The sequence below is a fragment of the Macrobrachium rosenbergii genome, chromosome 47 (genome assembly GCF_040412425.1).
Source record: "Macrobrachium rosenbergii isolate ZJJX-2024 chromosome 47, ASM4041242v1, whole genome shotgun sequence".
Classification (NCBI taxonomy): domain Eukaryota; kingdom Metazoa; phylum Arthropoda; class Malacostraca; order Decapoda; family Palaemonidae; genus Macrobrachium; species Macrobrachium rosenbergii.
In genome coordinates this window covers 25,015,384-25,032,843 of record NC_089787.1, presented here as the reverse complement: position 1 = coordinate 25,032,843, position 17,460 = coordinate 25,015,384, and the positions used below count along the sequence as shown (strand labels likewise).

At 35.5% G+C, this 17,460-nt stretch overlaps 1 protein-coding gene across 42 annotated transcripts in view; it reads left to right on the top strand.

Moving 5' to 3' along the window:
* slo (calcium-activated potassium channel slo) overlaps nt 1-17,460 on the top strand; it is a 522,131-nt gene that overhangs the window by 489,973 nt on the left and 14,698 nt on the right. For 15 of the 42 annotated variants that reach the window (XM_067090320.1, XM_067090331.1, XM_067090326.1 and 12 more), the window contains 3 exons: nt 3,707-3,733; nt 11,074-11,212; nt 16,208-16,264. In XM_067090320.1, the coding sequence (XP_066946421.1) occupies nt 3,707-3,733; nt 11,074-11,212; nt 16,208-16,264 (223 nt within the window). The remainder of the gene's footprint in view (nt 1-3,706; nt 3,734-11,073; nt 11,213-16,207; nt 16,265-17,460) is intronic. The other 27 variants (XM_067090344.1, XM_067090335.1, XM_067090328.1 and 24 more) reach the window with 7 other exon arrangements.

The window sequence follows — 17,460 nt, the reverse complement described above, 5'->3', positions numbered from 1 at the left end:
TCAGCCCTTGACTGCAGAATCAAGAATGCATGTATGCAGAGAACTTCCATATTATAACCCTTGCTATATACTTACAGTACTGTACTTGGAGTGCTCATCAGGAGCTTACCAACCCCCCCCCCCCAGCAAATACTGTGCCATTGAATTTTTTAATATTAAGGCCCTTCCATTCCAGTAAATCTTTTCACCTGTTTTTATCTTCTTCCTCCTAAAGTTTGAAAAAATATGAGTTTTTGAGAAATAAGTGATTTATTATTAGATATAGGCTGATGTTAAGAATTGTCTGTACCTTGCTTTTTTTAGGAAAAACTGTATCTGTTAAATGATTAACTCATAACTGCATGCTGTATCTCAGTTGTATGGGGTGGATTCAAGTTTTTCAGATCTCAGGGCTGCTAAAATGTGATACCTTGACTAGAATGGCGCAAAGTATGAGCTACAAACCATGTGTACATCCCTGTGGATGTGTCCTGTGTGGGTCTGGGTGTGTGCCCTACTTTTTATGATGTAATTCACATGGTTAAATAACTCACTGTTATGTAAACCCTTAAGTAAACTGAAAGGTTACCTCACAGGGATGTCATGATGTCAATGACAGGCTGCAAGGAGTATGACCTCAGTCAATTATGCCATGTATCAGTTAAGAATCAGCAAATGTCATTGGACTTATCCAAGATCCCTCCTCTAAAACAACAAGACATCCAAATTGTGCCTAGAAAATTAATGTACTTGACAAAGCCCTTATCTTATGAGAACAGACTTCATCTTGAGATATTTTGCCATCTGTTATGTTTTCTTAGACATTAATAATTCCCATACTCTGCATCAGTATTGTCAGGCTACCATACCTGACTGTGATGCTCCAAATATAACCCAAATGTTCTTTGGCAGCAGGTGCCACGTAAGCATTTCAAGTCAGAGTCAGTTTAAATACTGTATAACATAAGTAGATAAAACACAGAAGCAAACCTAATTTCAGTGTAACATAGGAAAGTGTGCTCATGAACAGCAAATTATAACAGATATGGCAATACTGTACCTAAATAACAAATTGTTAAACAGTAACTTATACTATTTTACAAAGCTGAATTAGCAAATAAGCTAACTATTCTACTCACAAGTTGTCAGGAAGGAAATTTGCACCAATGAAAAGATGCTCCTAAACATTGAAAAAGTCAGTCTCAACAATAATATCTCAAGGACGAACTCACATGCGTACTTGTGAAACACTACCACCAATGGACACTAGCTCCCACTAACCAAGTCAAAATAGCACAATGTTATGAGAATTGATTGTAAAAAAGAATTAATTATGCAACGGGGTGAAAAGAAGGGGAACCCCATCCTTGATAAAAAAAAATCCCATGAAGTAGTAAGTGGTTTGCAGAACAAAACTGCACCCTGGGAAAAATGAAAAATGAGTTAGGTTGTCAGCTGAGACTTAATGTGCTTTATGGTGCATGGGCTGCACTCACCTGTTAAAGACTGGCGCTGTGACTTTTAATACAAGGTTTGCCAGGGAACATATCTTGGCAAATGAAATGGCAGTGCTCTCCGCACTGCTTTCACAAGACCAAACCACTTCAAGATGCAGACCCATTATAGCACAGTTTGCTGTCCTTTCCTTTAAATCTTTATCTAATATCCACATTTTTCACACTTTTATCCTCACTTATTTCCCATATGCTGCACATGCAGTACATCTCAGTAGTTTCCTCCTTTTTTTTCTCCTCTAACTTTTTGGGAAATCTCAATTTGGTTCATTATTAGGGGTAAATTTAAAATCTCGTTAGTTTTATTGAAAATGAGTTTAAATTTCATAATCTTAATGGCTCTCATGAAATGTAGTTATAAGTTGTTATCTGCCAGAGTACTGCAATAACTTCAGTACTGCTGAACGATAAGTATCCTGTAACTCTTGATTGGTTGCAGTCTGCCAGGTGATTATCTGTGACCATCAGTTCTATGAAACAAAATATGTTTCAAAGGATGCAGGATTTTTATTCTTATATGAGAGTGAGTGCATCTTCTCTCTTAAGTAAACCCAGATTGATAGACAGTCTTTTGCTTTGTTAGTTTCATATATATGTCGTGATGTGAAGAAGACTTACTGGAAAGGAAGGGTAGTGTCACTGCTATTCTGAAAAGTAAAACTGAAGCAGACCTCTTTGCAGAGAGTATTTAAAATTTGCAATTTTAGGTTGACATTCACTACAAATGCATTGATAGTGTGTGATATTAAAATGCTGCCATCTCTTAGAGCATTTTATATGTTTTTAAGATTCAAAACACTTCCACGGGTGTAACGGAATTTTAATTATACACGATAAAACAACGTATGCATATACTGCACGTATGACTTCTTTGGGCGATAACGCAGCGCACACACATTGTAGGTTGAACAGATATTGACCATATTTATTTATATGGTCTGATTAAAAGTATTGCAAAGAACTGAAAATATAAAAGTGAATTTATCTGTATTCCTTTCTGTAAATCTAAATGCTGTACCTACTGGGAAGAGAGGCATCATTTGTCTTGCAAACTTACATAGTTTCTCAGTTAGTGTTCTCACACATGAAGATTGGCAGGGAACTGGTGCCAAGGAAAGGTTTCAAAACTTCTGGATAGCTCCCTGAGAGAAAGTTTTGCAAGCCGACTTACCTTTTCATGGGGCGGAACACTAGTGGAATGCTTATTTCCTTATCACTAATTTGCCTGTCTTCAAGTAAACTGTAGGAAAACTAACAGAAATTCGTGAGTTATTGTAGGAAGATTTAGATCTTTTACCTTAAAATTCAGTGTTGACGTTGTGACTACATTTGATTGTTCATGTGATTGCCCTCTGATTCTCTTGTGAGCAGTTAAATGACTTGGTGTTGGTTTGCTTAAAAAAATGATAATTTATGAATGTGTTCTTATGCACTGTGAGATATGTAAGAATGATTGTCTGTAAATATGGAATATGTTAGGTGTTCAAGGTTTTTTCATATTTTTGCTAATCCTTGACACAGGTTGACAGCACAGAAGTACTGTAGCTCAGTCTGGGCTGATGGTGACTATGGCTGCTGGGGAAGTCCAACTAATGATGCCTGTTGTGTAGAGTGCATTTTTTATTGGTTAGCTCCCTGTCTCCACTCAAATTCTTGTTAGCGTACCGCTAAAGTCTCTCGCTGTTGATGGCTTAATTGCGCAAGTAATAAAACAGTCTTAAAATTTTGCAAGTCTTACCACTGGTAAGCACTTGCACAATACGTGTACGACGCAACTTGAGTAATGATTTGTCAAGGAAGTCCCCCCCAGCAGGCAATCGCTAGTAGCCTAGCAGCCGGAAACCATGAAGGTAGTGCCTTGTTTAGCATTATCAACGGCAGATTTTGCCAAGCACTTGGTCTAGCTCATCCTTTTATCACCCTTCTCTACAATTTCAAAAACAGTATCTTTATTTCATAGAGGAATCACAAAATACAGCATCATGATGAATCATTGAAGTGCACATAGTTCTTGATAAGAGATAGTGGGTATCTATCTATGTTGCTGTTTAATTTGACTCATTGAAGACAGAATGGGAAAAAAAATTGTATACAATATCATGACTATATCATGAAATCTTTATGATGAAATCTTTTTTGAGTTCATGTGGCTAAGCAGGTTAGTTCCTGGCAGATGAGGCCAACAAGTGTCTAATGCCCCTCCCTTCCCACAGGCGACAAGGTGCCCGTCAGAGATGGAAGTAAGTGTTAGAGATACCCTCCTGATAATAAGTCCTTCCCCGTCTCCTGTCCTGTGATTTCTCCCTTTAATCCAACCTTTCTTGATGACTCTAATAATGCTTCATTATTAGTAAGAGACAAATTGTTCTCGCCTAAAGTAACACTGATGTAAGACCTTGATATAATGTTAAATTGTAAAAGTAAGGGGCCAGACAGATTTTCAGTTGAAGTTCAAAGTGGCCAGTTATGTCAAAGTTCTGTAGAAATAGTCTTGCCATTTGTTTTTGATTTTGTCAGTGAAGTAAGCACTAATTAACAAAATTTGACTCAGAATATTTCATGTTTTCGAGAAGCTGTTTGTGTTCATAGTTATATTTTCAGTATTTCACGGTGGCTTAAATCCAGTTCAGTGTCTGTTTTTCTTAATTTATTTTAAATTATATCTATTCAGGGTTTTACATTTCACCCTTGAAGTAAAATCTGTACTGGAACATAGCATTTCTGTGTACCCTTTCCCTTCCTATGTTACACCTAGGTTAGTCCATGAAGTAGTCCCCTTCATCCCTATTTAATCCAAGTACTTTTATTTGAAACACCAAAGATCCAGTAAACCCTTTCCCTGTATTATTCATGCTACCCCTTCCTCCTTATTCCCTCACCCATTATGATATTCCTATTTCATGTTGCAACTTTTAAAAGTAATAGTAGTTGCCATTTGCATTTGATGTTAGATAGTTGTTTAGATCTTTTTTTATTTTCCCTTAAAGTTGAACCAGCTCTTTATAGCATTCAGAACCTTCCTGTAATTGTTTGAAGAAGCATGTGACCTCCTTATACCCCTAATAAAACCCTGAAGGCTGGCAATTAGTATCGTTGCGCTATCTTCTCTCATTTCCTGCATGGACCCATCATTGTGGAGAACCTGTTTCACTCATGGCAATATGCTTAATTGGTAACACTTGTCTTATATTCATTTTGATAATAATGTATTTGTCCTGCAGTTGGTTGATTTCAGCAAAGCCTAAGCACAATGATTCATCTGTAGACACTTACAGCAAATTTTAGGACTCCTGTGAGGAAAATTTGACAAGTTTAAACGGTAGATCATAGTGAAGTAAAGCCCTTGCGGCACAAATAACATTTTTACGGAGGTACTCGTTGATACTAATCCAGTAGTTGATGAGTGAATGTTTAGCACTAAGATTTAGTAGCTTTAGTCATTCTGAATTATACTCTTAGTGCTGTATTAAGACTTGAGTTTGTACATGTTGGTTTCCTGTGTTGAATTTAACAGCTAGTTCTTTTCAAATGAGTACGTACAGATTTTTCAAGATATTTGTAGGGAAGAGGATGTATGAGGGGGTTTTGATTTAGTCGAATCGTGTGATTGTGAACCATTCGTGAGCATGACAAGAGCTCTCATCAGATGTAAGTTTGGTTCTATGTGCCTGCCATACTTTTATCTTTTTTTACTGTGTATTATATAAATAAGTCCCTCAATATCCATTATTAGAAGATAATTACAATATTAGTTGTATGCTCTGTTAATTCTAGACGCATAGGAAAAGGTATGATGAATGAAGCATTGTTATTGAGATTTTCTGTTTTTTCAAAGATGTTTATGTTATCAGTTAAGGTATATCTCACTTTAACTTGTATTGCAAAATTATATCCCTCACCACTGTGGTATGATAATGTTTTTTATCCTGTTAACACCTCTGTAGAGGCTAAAAATCTACTCCCCATCATGTTGTAAACAATATCATCACTGTTACTTGGAGTTGCAGCTCTAAATTACCTATGTATAACTTTTGATTTAGTACTACATTTATCGGCAGACAGCATAAACTAAAATAATTGAAAAATTAATTATGCACAGTTGTATTTACTATGCAGTCCACTCACGGGAGAAACGATCAAGGATTATTGCCACCAGATAATTAATTTCTTTTTAATGATACAACTGAAGAGTACAGTACTGTAGTATAATTAAAGTTTATTTTGTTACATTTTAATAAGCAAATATCCTTGCCAAGAAAGTTTTAACCTTGTTAGATAAGTTTATCATTAGGAAGTAAAGTGTTCCTGTGGTATAATCAATTTCTTAAATAAAAATTGGTCTTATCTTCCCATGTACTCTAGCAATTCAGTTGCGACTGCTCATAGTCAACCTGAATATTTTGTCTTAAAGTAAGGTCATGTTGATACTTAAATAGAATTCTAGAGTAATGGCTGTTATGTAATAACTATTAAATAAAGATTGCTCAATTCTGTTTGTAAACCTACAGAAGACATTATACCTTGTTGTTTTAGAGTGATATAAAACTAACATTTTAAATTTAATTCTTATGCCCCCCCTTGTAATTGAAATTCCTGTTATGGCTACAATTCCCTAAATTCATTGCTGTTACCCCCAACAGTTAGAGACTTTTAGAGAGAGCATGGAAAAGTAGCACATAAGGTGACTTTTGTGTACTGTAGGTGTAATATCCTCTCACATATTAGTGTCTTGTAACTCGATGATGCACTATTTACTTGGTGGCATTTGAATATCTCTTGACTGACAAGAGTTGTGTCATGCTAAAAGTGGATTGGAATGGGCATCTTGGGATAAAACCCTTACCTTTAGGTTTGAGTAACTAAACACCACTTAGTCATGTAACTTAAGATTAGGGAAAGCTATATCCTGGAGTATGAGATTTAATAGTGGACATTTTGCATTTTTGCCTTTGGAACTTGGCATTTGCTTCCCTACCAAGTTTTTGCAAGGTCGTGCTTAAAAATTACTGATGGGGCAAGGACTCGATATTGTCGTTGGGTCTACCCCATGGGCATTTAAATGAAAAAGCTTTGGCTGTAATTGTTGGTAACCCATGATGGGGCCAGGCAACAAGTCCCATACAGTATCTGTCTAAAAATAAGTGGCTCCTGTCTACTAAAACAGCTAAATAACCTTTCCTGCAAAGTTTTTATTTACATCCACACTTGCACTCATAGAAGCAGGAATTATCAAGTGATAAGTGATTTTGATGTAGGCTACAAATACATGTAAGAGAACTACACGTGTATTTCTCAGTTTCCGTTGATTTAGTGTGTGGATATGATAATATAAAGAATTAAACTCGGATGTATAAGCATTAGCACCTTGTGTCCAACTTCAACTTGTCATTATAATGATCATTCCTTTTCATAATTAGTATTACAGTAGTGTCATTTTTTCATACAAAATTTTTTCCAGCTTTAATAAGGCAGGTTTATTGTAGAAGACGCTTATGAAATACAGAAGCAGTTTTTATACTCCAGTGTACTGAGGGTAGTATTTGCATCTCGCTTGTCAAGTACTGTATGATCTTTTCCTTTGCACTTAGGTTATTGTCCCTGTTGGTTGAAATTGTGTAAGAGTAATATACGCATTAGTAACCTGTGCTAGGTTATTTCCTGACATGTTAGGCATCATTAGGTACAACTACACTTCGTTTGACCAGTGATATGAATTTCTGAAGGAACCCAGTAACAAGGACAGTTTCCCTACCCCTTCAACCCGTAAAATGACACAACACATATCAAAATATCTTAGGCTGCATAGATAATTTGCAATAAATAAACAAATAGATAATCTTCAAAGAACACAAGTAAGCTTGCAAAATCTTGTTTGAAACGTTTCACAGGAAAGCCTTTAATATCTACAGCACTTTTCGAAAGCCATTTTCTTCCTTCAGTATGTCTACCAAAGTGTAGATGTGTATGATGTAATTCAGTTTGTATATATGTATGCTTGTGTGTCTGGTGAAATATAATTTTCATAATTTTAATATCTAAAAACCTGTCGGATCATTTACAACCAAACTTGGCACAAAGAATTTTTGGATATATGGGATTCAAGTTTTTGTTTAGAGGGATGGCATTTCCCTCCGAGGAGAGAATAAGGTGGGACTCGTTAAAATCATCTTTAGAATTACTGGGCCAGAAGTGACATAGTGTACATGAAAACTTATTTATGTAGTGCAGATTTAAGTTTCTTGAAACTAAACCCCTGAGGTCAGGAAACGCATTGCAAAATGTGGGGAAAATCTTTTAAAATCTAGGAGCCCAAACTTTTAATAAGGAATAGATAAACCAGCATGCAAGTGAAGTAGGATGGCTCAGGCAAGCAGTAGGAATCTCTTGTTTTTGTTAGTTTTTTACTTAGTATTTGGGATATTGCTATTACAGTTATCTCTGTTCATTGTGTATTAATGGAAAAATTTGAGTTTTCTGACTGTAGTAAGACAAGTAGGACACAATATCTGATATAAGGGGTTAGAGGATTACATATTGTGAAAATTTCAGTGAACTACAAAGATTTGGATGTGCTCATGTGTACAGTGTATCATATACAGTATATTTGTAAATAAATGCTTGTGTTTTACGTGTGTTCAATGAAAGGTCCATATCATATAAACGATGTTTTGCATATAAACGTAACTGAGGACAGAGTAGCTTATGTTAATCTGTGAGTACTGTTATTATCAATATATTCTGTTTTATGTCAGCATTGTCCACACACCTATCACAGATGGTAAGGATTGGATTGATTTTTATTTATTTTTTTCAAATATAATGCATTTCTCTTATCCACTGCCAGAGCTGCGTCCCTCGTTGTTCCTGATTTTTAACTTTCTTTACTGGTAAACCTAATCTGTGTGCTTGGGAAACATTCATGTACTGGAACAGTACGTGACTGACATGACTTTTGTCCCAAGTTTCAGTTCATCTGTGTTTTTACCATTACGTTTTGCATTTTTCTTTCCATCCCATTTCTTATGATTCATGAGTTGCAGTGTTTGAGGTTGGGTATGTTCTGGTACTGTTTTTTTTTTCATATAATTTATATACCATAATTCTTCCCTTATTTTCTGCAGTATGTTTCCTTTATACATGTTCTGTATATTAACTTCTTTATTATAATATACAATTAATGTGTGTATGGAGTATATATACTGTACTGTACACTATAATGAATTTATAAATACACTGTACTGTATATGCACACACAAATACTTTCATTTGTGAGTATATGAATTATTATATTGGGTGTGTTATTTTTTGTGGTACAGTAATATACTTTTGATCAATGAGCGTCATGATTATATAAATGTTTGAATGAGTTTTGAGGTGGTTTGAAGAAGGATCTAATCTTACCTTTCACATAGGTAAGAGCGATAAGGTTCTGTATATAAAGGTTTAATATTTATGCCAGGTGATAACTTGAAAAACCAACATCACTGTCACGGTAAGGTGATGCGTCTTGAAACGTGTGTTGTTAGACTGAAGGAGAAAAGTTTATTGGCAACAGATTCTCGTATAACTACAAAAAACACCTACACAAATTATCAAGTTCTCTGTTAATTACACACTGTTACAAAACGATGGGGCAGCAATAAACAGGATTTCTTGTTGCCGCCAAACTGCGCTGTATTATCTCTAATGAGTGAATTATTTTTTATTACACGTCCTTTTTGAGAAGCTGTTAAGTACTGTATGACATTGACAATTTCGTTTTGACGTTTTGATATTGAAATCTAAAGATTTTGTACATTAAAGGCAATTCTTTGATTAGTGAGCTTGACAATTTTAGCTTGGATGTGGGTAAGTGTGTTTGCAGGTTCAAATTTATAACTATATATATACATAAATGTATGTCTTTGTGATATTATTGTGGGAGAGTCCTTTTCCCTTTACATGTTATAGGTTACATATGTGTTAGAAACAATTCAACCATCATTCTTATACTGTATGCCCGACCATAGCATACGTACAGTAGACATGTGTGTGGCTTTTTTGATGATGTGCTTATGTATGCTTTTTATAAACACAGAATATTCACTGTCTGGCAATTCACTCCTTCACTGGTGGCTTTGTGTTCAGTACATTTTTAATTAGTGTTCTGTTTTTTTCTCTCTATACAGCATTTCAGTTCGATAGAGCACTTTTGTTGCTAACTGTTACTTCAGACAGAAAGCTCACTTTTGGGCTGACTTTTTCACTGTAAAAGAACTTGATTTTTTAGTCCCTAAAATGTACCGTAGTTTCGTGTTAACAAACAAGATATAAATTCACTTGCGTGAGTACAGTAATACCATACGCCAGATACTGTAGTGTCATACTGCATGTTTGTTATCTTGTTTAGAGGGTTCTCATTCTTACTAGTGCCATCCCATCTAGTCTGTTAGTCTGTAAGATCTACAAAGTCCATTGTTTTTTAGGTGAGCACCTGACTATGGAAGAAAAGGAATTGCTCATGAAGACTTGTTGAAGCCCCCTTTTTGAGAAATTTTCTTGAATGCTTTCATTTTTAGGACTAGAAAATAAAATCCCCCTTGACTTTGAATTTTTTCCCCCCATATAAATTCCCCAAGTGCAGTTTAATATGAAAGGCATCAGTGGAACACATCACTGAATTTGTTCAGATACATTTTTTTTTATTTTATTGCCTTGCCCTAATTATGTTTATTTGGTATGAGTTAAAAGAATGCCACTGTCGGTCTTATCTCGTATCTTTACTGATACTGTGCAGCAGTGAAGTACTTTAAAGCACTTTTGTAACAGCAGTATTCATTTTACTGTACAGAGATTTATGCTCACCTACTACAATAAGAAATCACGAAATAATTCTTCAAAGGAGGATACTTGTGTACTTCATTCATCATATACCTACGTATCTCATTGAAGATGTTTTTTAGGCTTAAAAGACTTTTTACTCACCTAATGAGGAAATATTCAGTATTCCAAGAGAACTGATGATTCTTGTTTGTCCTTGCAAGGCTTCAAGCCTTGTAGCTTGAAGTGCAGTTTTGTTTTTTACGTATATCATGGGGTTTGTTTAAAAGAATCTGAGTTCACATCAAAGCTTATATGATAGTAAGTAGAAGTTAATCCTGTATTCCTTTTCTCTGAGTACTAAATACCAATATTGTTTTAGGGTTGTGTGTTTGCATGTAGCTTGCTGCTTCCTTATCAGGGTGAAACAGCATTTGCTTTGCAGTGTTAAATGAACTCAAGGATTGTTGAGACAATAATTCCACTTTGTATCACTCGGACCGTTTTCCCTTGACATGATTTTGGCATTTGGTTGGAAATTTTGTTTTTTTTTAATCACCCCTGTCCCTTTAAATCAGGAATTTGTACATGATTAATTGAAATTCTTAATTGATATTTTTTTTGTGTTCACTGTAACTAAGGTCCCATCCACTGAAACTTAAAGATGCCATTTCCTTGTTTCCCATAAACTAGCTAATGAGATCAAAGAGAAGCTTATATCATCGGCTCACAAACCTTAACTTTACCTGTCAGAATAACCTGTTGGGTTTTTCTTCTCCAGTTGCCAACCAGAATAGTGGACAGCCCTTGGTGAATGCGGCTAAAACCTTGACTGCGGCCAAGAAGAATGGTGGCCGACCGACAGAAGCTCTCACGTCTCCGAGCCAGGGCTACAACCGGTCAGTGCCTCAGCAAGACAGGTAGTTACGGGTTGTGTGACTTGGTCTTTGTCTACATCTTCATCTGCTTTCATAATACATGTATAAAATTGCAATATTCTCTCCAGCGAGTTTTTACGTACCAGGGAGTAACAACGCAAGTGGCTTAGAGAAAAAGACTCTTTGAAAGCAGCAGCAGATGTTGGCAATTAACACTACTAACTCTAATCTTTAAACAAGTAATGAAAAATGCAACAAGTAAAGATATTAAGACATTTTCAGTGTTGTGAGCAATATCTTGAGTATATTGAAAAGTTCACAAAAAGCCTCTTTTAAATTTAGTATCTGAAGTATAAAACACTACTTAGTAAAAGCCAAGTAATGTACTTTTGTGTTCTCTGAGTAAGCTTTATTAAAAGGTTGGAAAGTTGATTAAAACTCGATGCTACTTAGATTCTGGTTATGTACGGACAGGGGTGTTAGTACTGTCTTCATATTGCCTTGCAGGTGGGAATTGCTTTAAATTTGATAGCTCTTTAACTCTGACTCCATTAAGGCTTCCAGAGAGGCCCATAGTAATAGCTGTCCTCTGTAACATATTTACAAAATCAGTTATGCAGTCAGGGAGAGATCAGTTTTTGATCAAGCTCAAAATGTACTAAACTTAGATTTGGATCCATAGTGTTCCAACAGCTTGATTATTTTATTATTTGTGCAAATACTGTAGACTGAGGTAGGCATAATGATAGTCTCCATTTGTATAGTGGAGTATATGTTGGAACATTCAAGGCATGTTCATTTAGTGACAAAATATTTGTCAGCTAAGAACAAGAATAAATATCTCCTTTTCAAATTTACTGATAGTGGCGAACTGTTATTGCTGTAGATCACAATTCTGACTAAAATTAGTTTATGGACTACAAGATCAAAAATGCTGTTTCTTTTCTCAATGAAATGTACATCATAGTCAGAAGTACAGTATACTACAGTATAGTGATTCATGGATTGGCCAAGACGTCTACACCATTCATGAGGAAATATTTTTATTGTTTATTTATAAGAAATGTAGCTAATTTCAGTACTTCAACTCAATTCACTTATGGAGCACAGAACTTTAATGAAATATACTGCAGGTTATGGAATTCCATCAAACTGTAGTTTTGTACATCTTGTAGGAACTCAGATATTACCATTGATAGACAAAGTTTTTTTTCATGTTAGGGTAGTCAGTATAGCACACAAATGACATTTGCTTTTAAGTATGTTTCATTTACAGTACACTCTTAACTTTCATCTCTAGATAATACTTATTTTGTTATACAGTACAGTTTAATATTTCTTCCTCTATGACCACTCTGACTGAAACATCTGTGTAAACAATGTCTTCCTTTGTACCCTGAGATTAAATGAGCTCAAAAACTGTTACAACTTGTAGGCCCAAACCATTAAGTAATATGGCACCAAGAGACTTAAAAAGACACATCATTGAAATAACTTGAAAAGTCTGCAATAAAATTCTTAAAAATTCTGATTTTAAGTCTATTCAGCACTGTAGTGGCTGCTATTTTTAAATGATCCTTGAAAGGTAAGCATCAGAAAATACATAAAAGTACTGTAATGATATTGAAGCCAAATCAGAACCAGTCCGTTTTATTTACTTTGTCAGAACTTAGCTCATGTACATTCTACCAAGTGGCCCCAGGTTATTTGACCTTCAGGATGTATGTAAATACCTAATTTCAACTAAAGCTTGTATCTTTAAAAAATACAAATTCTGGCTGTAGATACAAGTTTTGGGACTGATGCCAAAAAGCCAGAGAAAGATTTTGGACATGTTGATAACAGTTCACTATAGATGTTGAAGACCAGTAGTGGCTAAAAAGCTACTGTAGTTAGTTATGAGGTATGACACTGGAGAGGCAATTTTCTGAGGATATGAGCAAATCATTTTAAGCATAAGTACTTTTTCCTGCTGTGAACAGAAATCAAAATAGTGGTTAAAACGAAAGATGATATGGCACTCAGTATTTCAGTAGTAAGAATGAAGGACATATCTTATTCAGTCAAAATAAGCATATTCTTAATAGGCAAGAAGGGTAACTGGTGCAATGGCAGATGAGTGTTGCCATCTGGACTTCCCTCTGTGGTGGTCCTCAGGGCATTCCCCACATAAGGCTAGATAGATTTTTACCAAATGTGACCTTACCGTCTGTGTGAGCTAGTTCTCCTTCTCGTTAGTAACCTTTAAACCTCGAGACATTTAAACCGGAGGAATTGGAGGTGTGTAGAAGTGTTAGTGTTAGGTTGTTAGTGATCTTTATGCATACATTTATTTTTTTGTGCATTTAATTTGGGGTCCTGGTCATTGGAAATATTTTAAGAATTGTGCTCGTGTCTGCAGATTTGCAACATCCTGCAGTAAAGGCGTTTATAGCATAGTTAAATGCTGTATATCTAAAGTTAGCTTGGATAAGCCAGCAAGGAAGGAATTTTTTGGGATAACAGGATTTGGTAGTGTATCTTGCATTAATTGGAGGTATCATGCCATGAAGTGAAACAATTTCTTAGTTTCCATTAGAAAGATGAATCTCTGAATCCGTATTCAGTGTATTAAGTTTGATAAGTGTGGAGTAGGCTTGAAATGAACACAATACCGGAATTACAAAGTGAAATGTGCTAGTCTGCAGTAAGCTATTTAAAGCTGCCTCAGTAAGAGAAACATTAACGAAATGAATATTAGACATTGGAATTTCTTGTAAAATAGCTAAGTAATAATTATTCTTTTATATTTAATGTATCTTTGATTTTGACTACAACTGTAGAATTCAGAAACTTTCCACTGTTTTATTGTTTGCAACATTTTTTTCTTACTATTTGATGGAATGTATTTCCCAATACTTTAATTAGTGTCTAAAATCAAGTATGTTCTTATTCTTCAAAATTGAGAATAAAGAAATTAATTATATTTTATAAAATCTTTTATTGAAGAATATTTTTATATTATATTTGTCTTCTTGGTCTCTGAATTTAATATAAGATTGCATTATTAAATATCAGATTTCACTTTTTTATTTTTGCATTGATTTATCAGCTTGTAGAATAATTAGTGATTTTTTAAAATCCTCTTTAATGATTGTTCATGCTTCTCATGTTAGAGGAGATGAAATGGAATATTTAATTATTATCACTCCTGATACACACATGAAATTTTTTATGTAATTTGTGCATTTTGTGTTAAAAAAGACAAACTTAAAGAAAAAATTCTAAGACTTCAACAGGACAAAGGGACTTAGGATGTGTAGCGTATCTCCCACGAAAACGAAAATTGAAGTTAGATGCATAATGACACAAAAGTTCTCTTTACAATTTATTTGTCATTTTGTGACTTCGATGAACCCGAGTTACGAAAAGAGACGGTATGAGGTCAATACAAAGCCCATGCTATAAGAGGAGAAAGCACAGCACATTTTTTTTTTTTTTATTTTCAACTCTACTCAGTATCTTGTAACTACGTTTTGGTTTACTAACAACCGTTTGAACTGTTTTTAACATGTTTGGTTTGACACAGATCTGATGAGTTAACTAACACAGAACTGAGTTACCAGTGCATGGATTATGGGGTGCCTTTCTATTTTGAGTTCCGTTACGTTGCTTTATTTTCTGCACACTTCTCGTCTTCTGGCTATGGTTCTCCCATGCCTTCCCAGCCACAGAATTCCTCATACAGAAACACATCATCATCCTTATGATCCGAAAAACATTCTCATTTATATAATATTCTTTATCCTGATACACCCTGTAATTTAAAGCTTCAAAATTACGAACACAATTAAGACTCATTTTATGGTGACAGAAGATATACGACTTTATTTGTCAGTACCTTATGTTGGGGGATGAGTATTAATCAATATGTGCTAGAGGATTTTGAGCCATTGCTCTAAAACAAAACGTAAAATTTTTTTTTTTTTACATACTGTACAATGGCTTATGCAAATACAAATACTGCACATGGAATACATTTTCAGATCATATATTTTTATATGTTAATGTGAAATATCAAGTAAAACCCCAAGGTTTCTATAATCTTGCCAACATCTGTAACAGATAACTCGGTCAGCTTTGCGGATGTGTAATACAATATCTGGACTCCAAAAATACTTTAACCAGAGCACGTTATGACATAAGTAGGATCCAGGAAAGTTTTTCATCTGAATTATGTAAAGTTTTTCATTCTTGCGTTCTACCTCTGTGGTACCCCATCTGTCAGCTCAGTATTTTCTTTACCTTTGTTTAATTAGTTTCAGCAACTGAGTTGCAAACAACATCAAAGATATGTCAGAAATAGGCTTCCTGTTAGACATGACAGCAAGTTGTCATCTTGTTTTCTCTGTGCTACCAGTGTTAGGTTGACCATCTTAGAATTCTGACAGTATGAACACATCACCCTAGAAGCGTCATTGTATCGGTCACATGCTTGTAGTCGGTGACAAAACTAAGCACGGGAATGACAGCCATAATGCTTTTTATATAAGTTACTACTGTGGGTTTGTCTTTAATTTCTCGAGAAAAGATTATTACAAGATGATGTCTTGGTATCTCTTGGAGCCTTGATTTCCTTCTGTAAGATTCACTTCACTGGCACCTGTGTTATGAGTTACAGTTTCTTTCAGTATTTCCACTCATGATAATTATCAAAATATTCTGTTGAATAACGTTTGAAACTTGAACCTTGTGTGTTTCATATTGCTTCGGTACTCATTACTCTGTCAAAAATGACTATCTTCTTTAGAGATTCTCCCTCTTCCAATTTTAATTGAATTTTGTTGCAGCAGCTTATGTGGATCTTCACTAACACACTTTTTCAGCAGCACACTCACTATACCACTCCTTCACTAACCTTGTTCTGAGAAATCATATCATTGCCCAACACCCACCAGCCAACCACTCTTGTTTGTCTTTGTGAAAAACACAACACACGGGTCCCCACGCGTGCTCCTCACGGGCTGACCGCTCACGCTGTCTTCTTGTTACTTGCAGGCTGACAGAGGACAACACGTACAGCTATCACCTCAGCTACGAGGTCAAGAAACTCATGTACGCACTCTCCCCTCACGTCTCCATGTAGCGCTCCCTCCTCCTCTTCCTGTCGTAGTTTAAGTCATGATCCTCCTCCACAGTCTGTTTTCATTTTCTCTCGAATGATGACACTGAACCATGGTGCGAGTGCCATGGTAGCCTTGCACAATGAGTTGGCTTTGCATGGGAGGGCACAGGAATGTGTCCAGAGGCCGCCTTGTACTTCATAATAAGGCCTTTGACTCCCCATAGACCAAATGAAGCTGGAGGAACCTGTGTCACAGACCCCCATCCATGATCATAATTTATTTTATTCTTTTGCATATATCTGTGCTATTCCACACTAGATGGTGACCCTGATGAATGTGCAGTAATGTGTGTAGCCAGCAAGGATAGAACAGTATCATTACAGCTTTTATTATTATATGCCAGTTTAGTGTTCTAGTCTGATTTCTTAAACAAGCCTAAAAGCAGAGGTGTATCCTATTGTGCTATGGCAGCGTGATGGCACCTTAGGGCACTATCCCAGCCTTATCCTAGGTCATTTCACACACCCTGCATGAACAAAACATATCAGCACAATCCCACCATCCCAACATGTAGAACACAGACCTCACAAGTGCACCAACATCTAGTCAAAATAATTGTGTTCTTATGTGTATGTCTATTCTCACTGTTAGTGAGCATGGTGTCCTGTCAATAGACAGGTGTTTTCTACTTTCATTCTTAGTTATGCTGTTTTTACTTTAAGCACGACTTAGACTTTTCACATGCAACAGAGCACAGTTTCTATGATCAGTAAGACCTGACCTTACAGCGTGACAAATACTCTTTCATTTAAAGTTGATCGTAATGTTGTTTTTGTAGAAACAAAAACCTGCTTTGTAACGAAAGCCTTGCCATTAGAACAACCCTTTGTTTCCTCTTATTTGTTATAGTAACCTCATAAAGAGTAATTTTGTAATGCTATTGTCACGTTGCTTTGTCATGGTTTTGAAAGTTTATATTAAAAATTATTTTCTTCATTCTGAGCAGAAGACGGTAAAGTGGAGCATGATTGTATAATTGCTTTATTTCCCATAGGAAGTTTTGCTATTGGTTGTGTTGGGTTGGATATGAAGTTGCAGACTATAAGGTAAATGATTAAACAAACCTTCAGGAGCTTAAAACATCTGTAAACTTACTTTAAATACAGTAGTTTTTATATTATGACA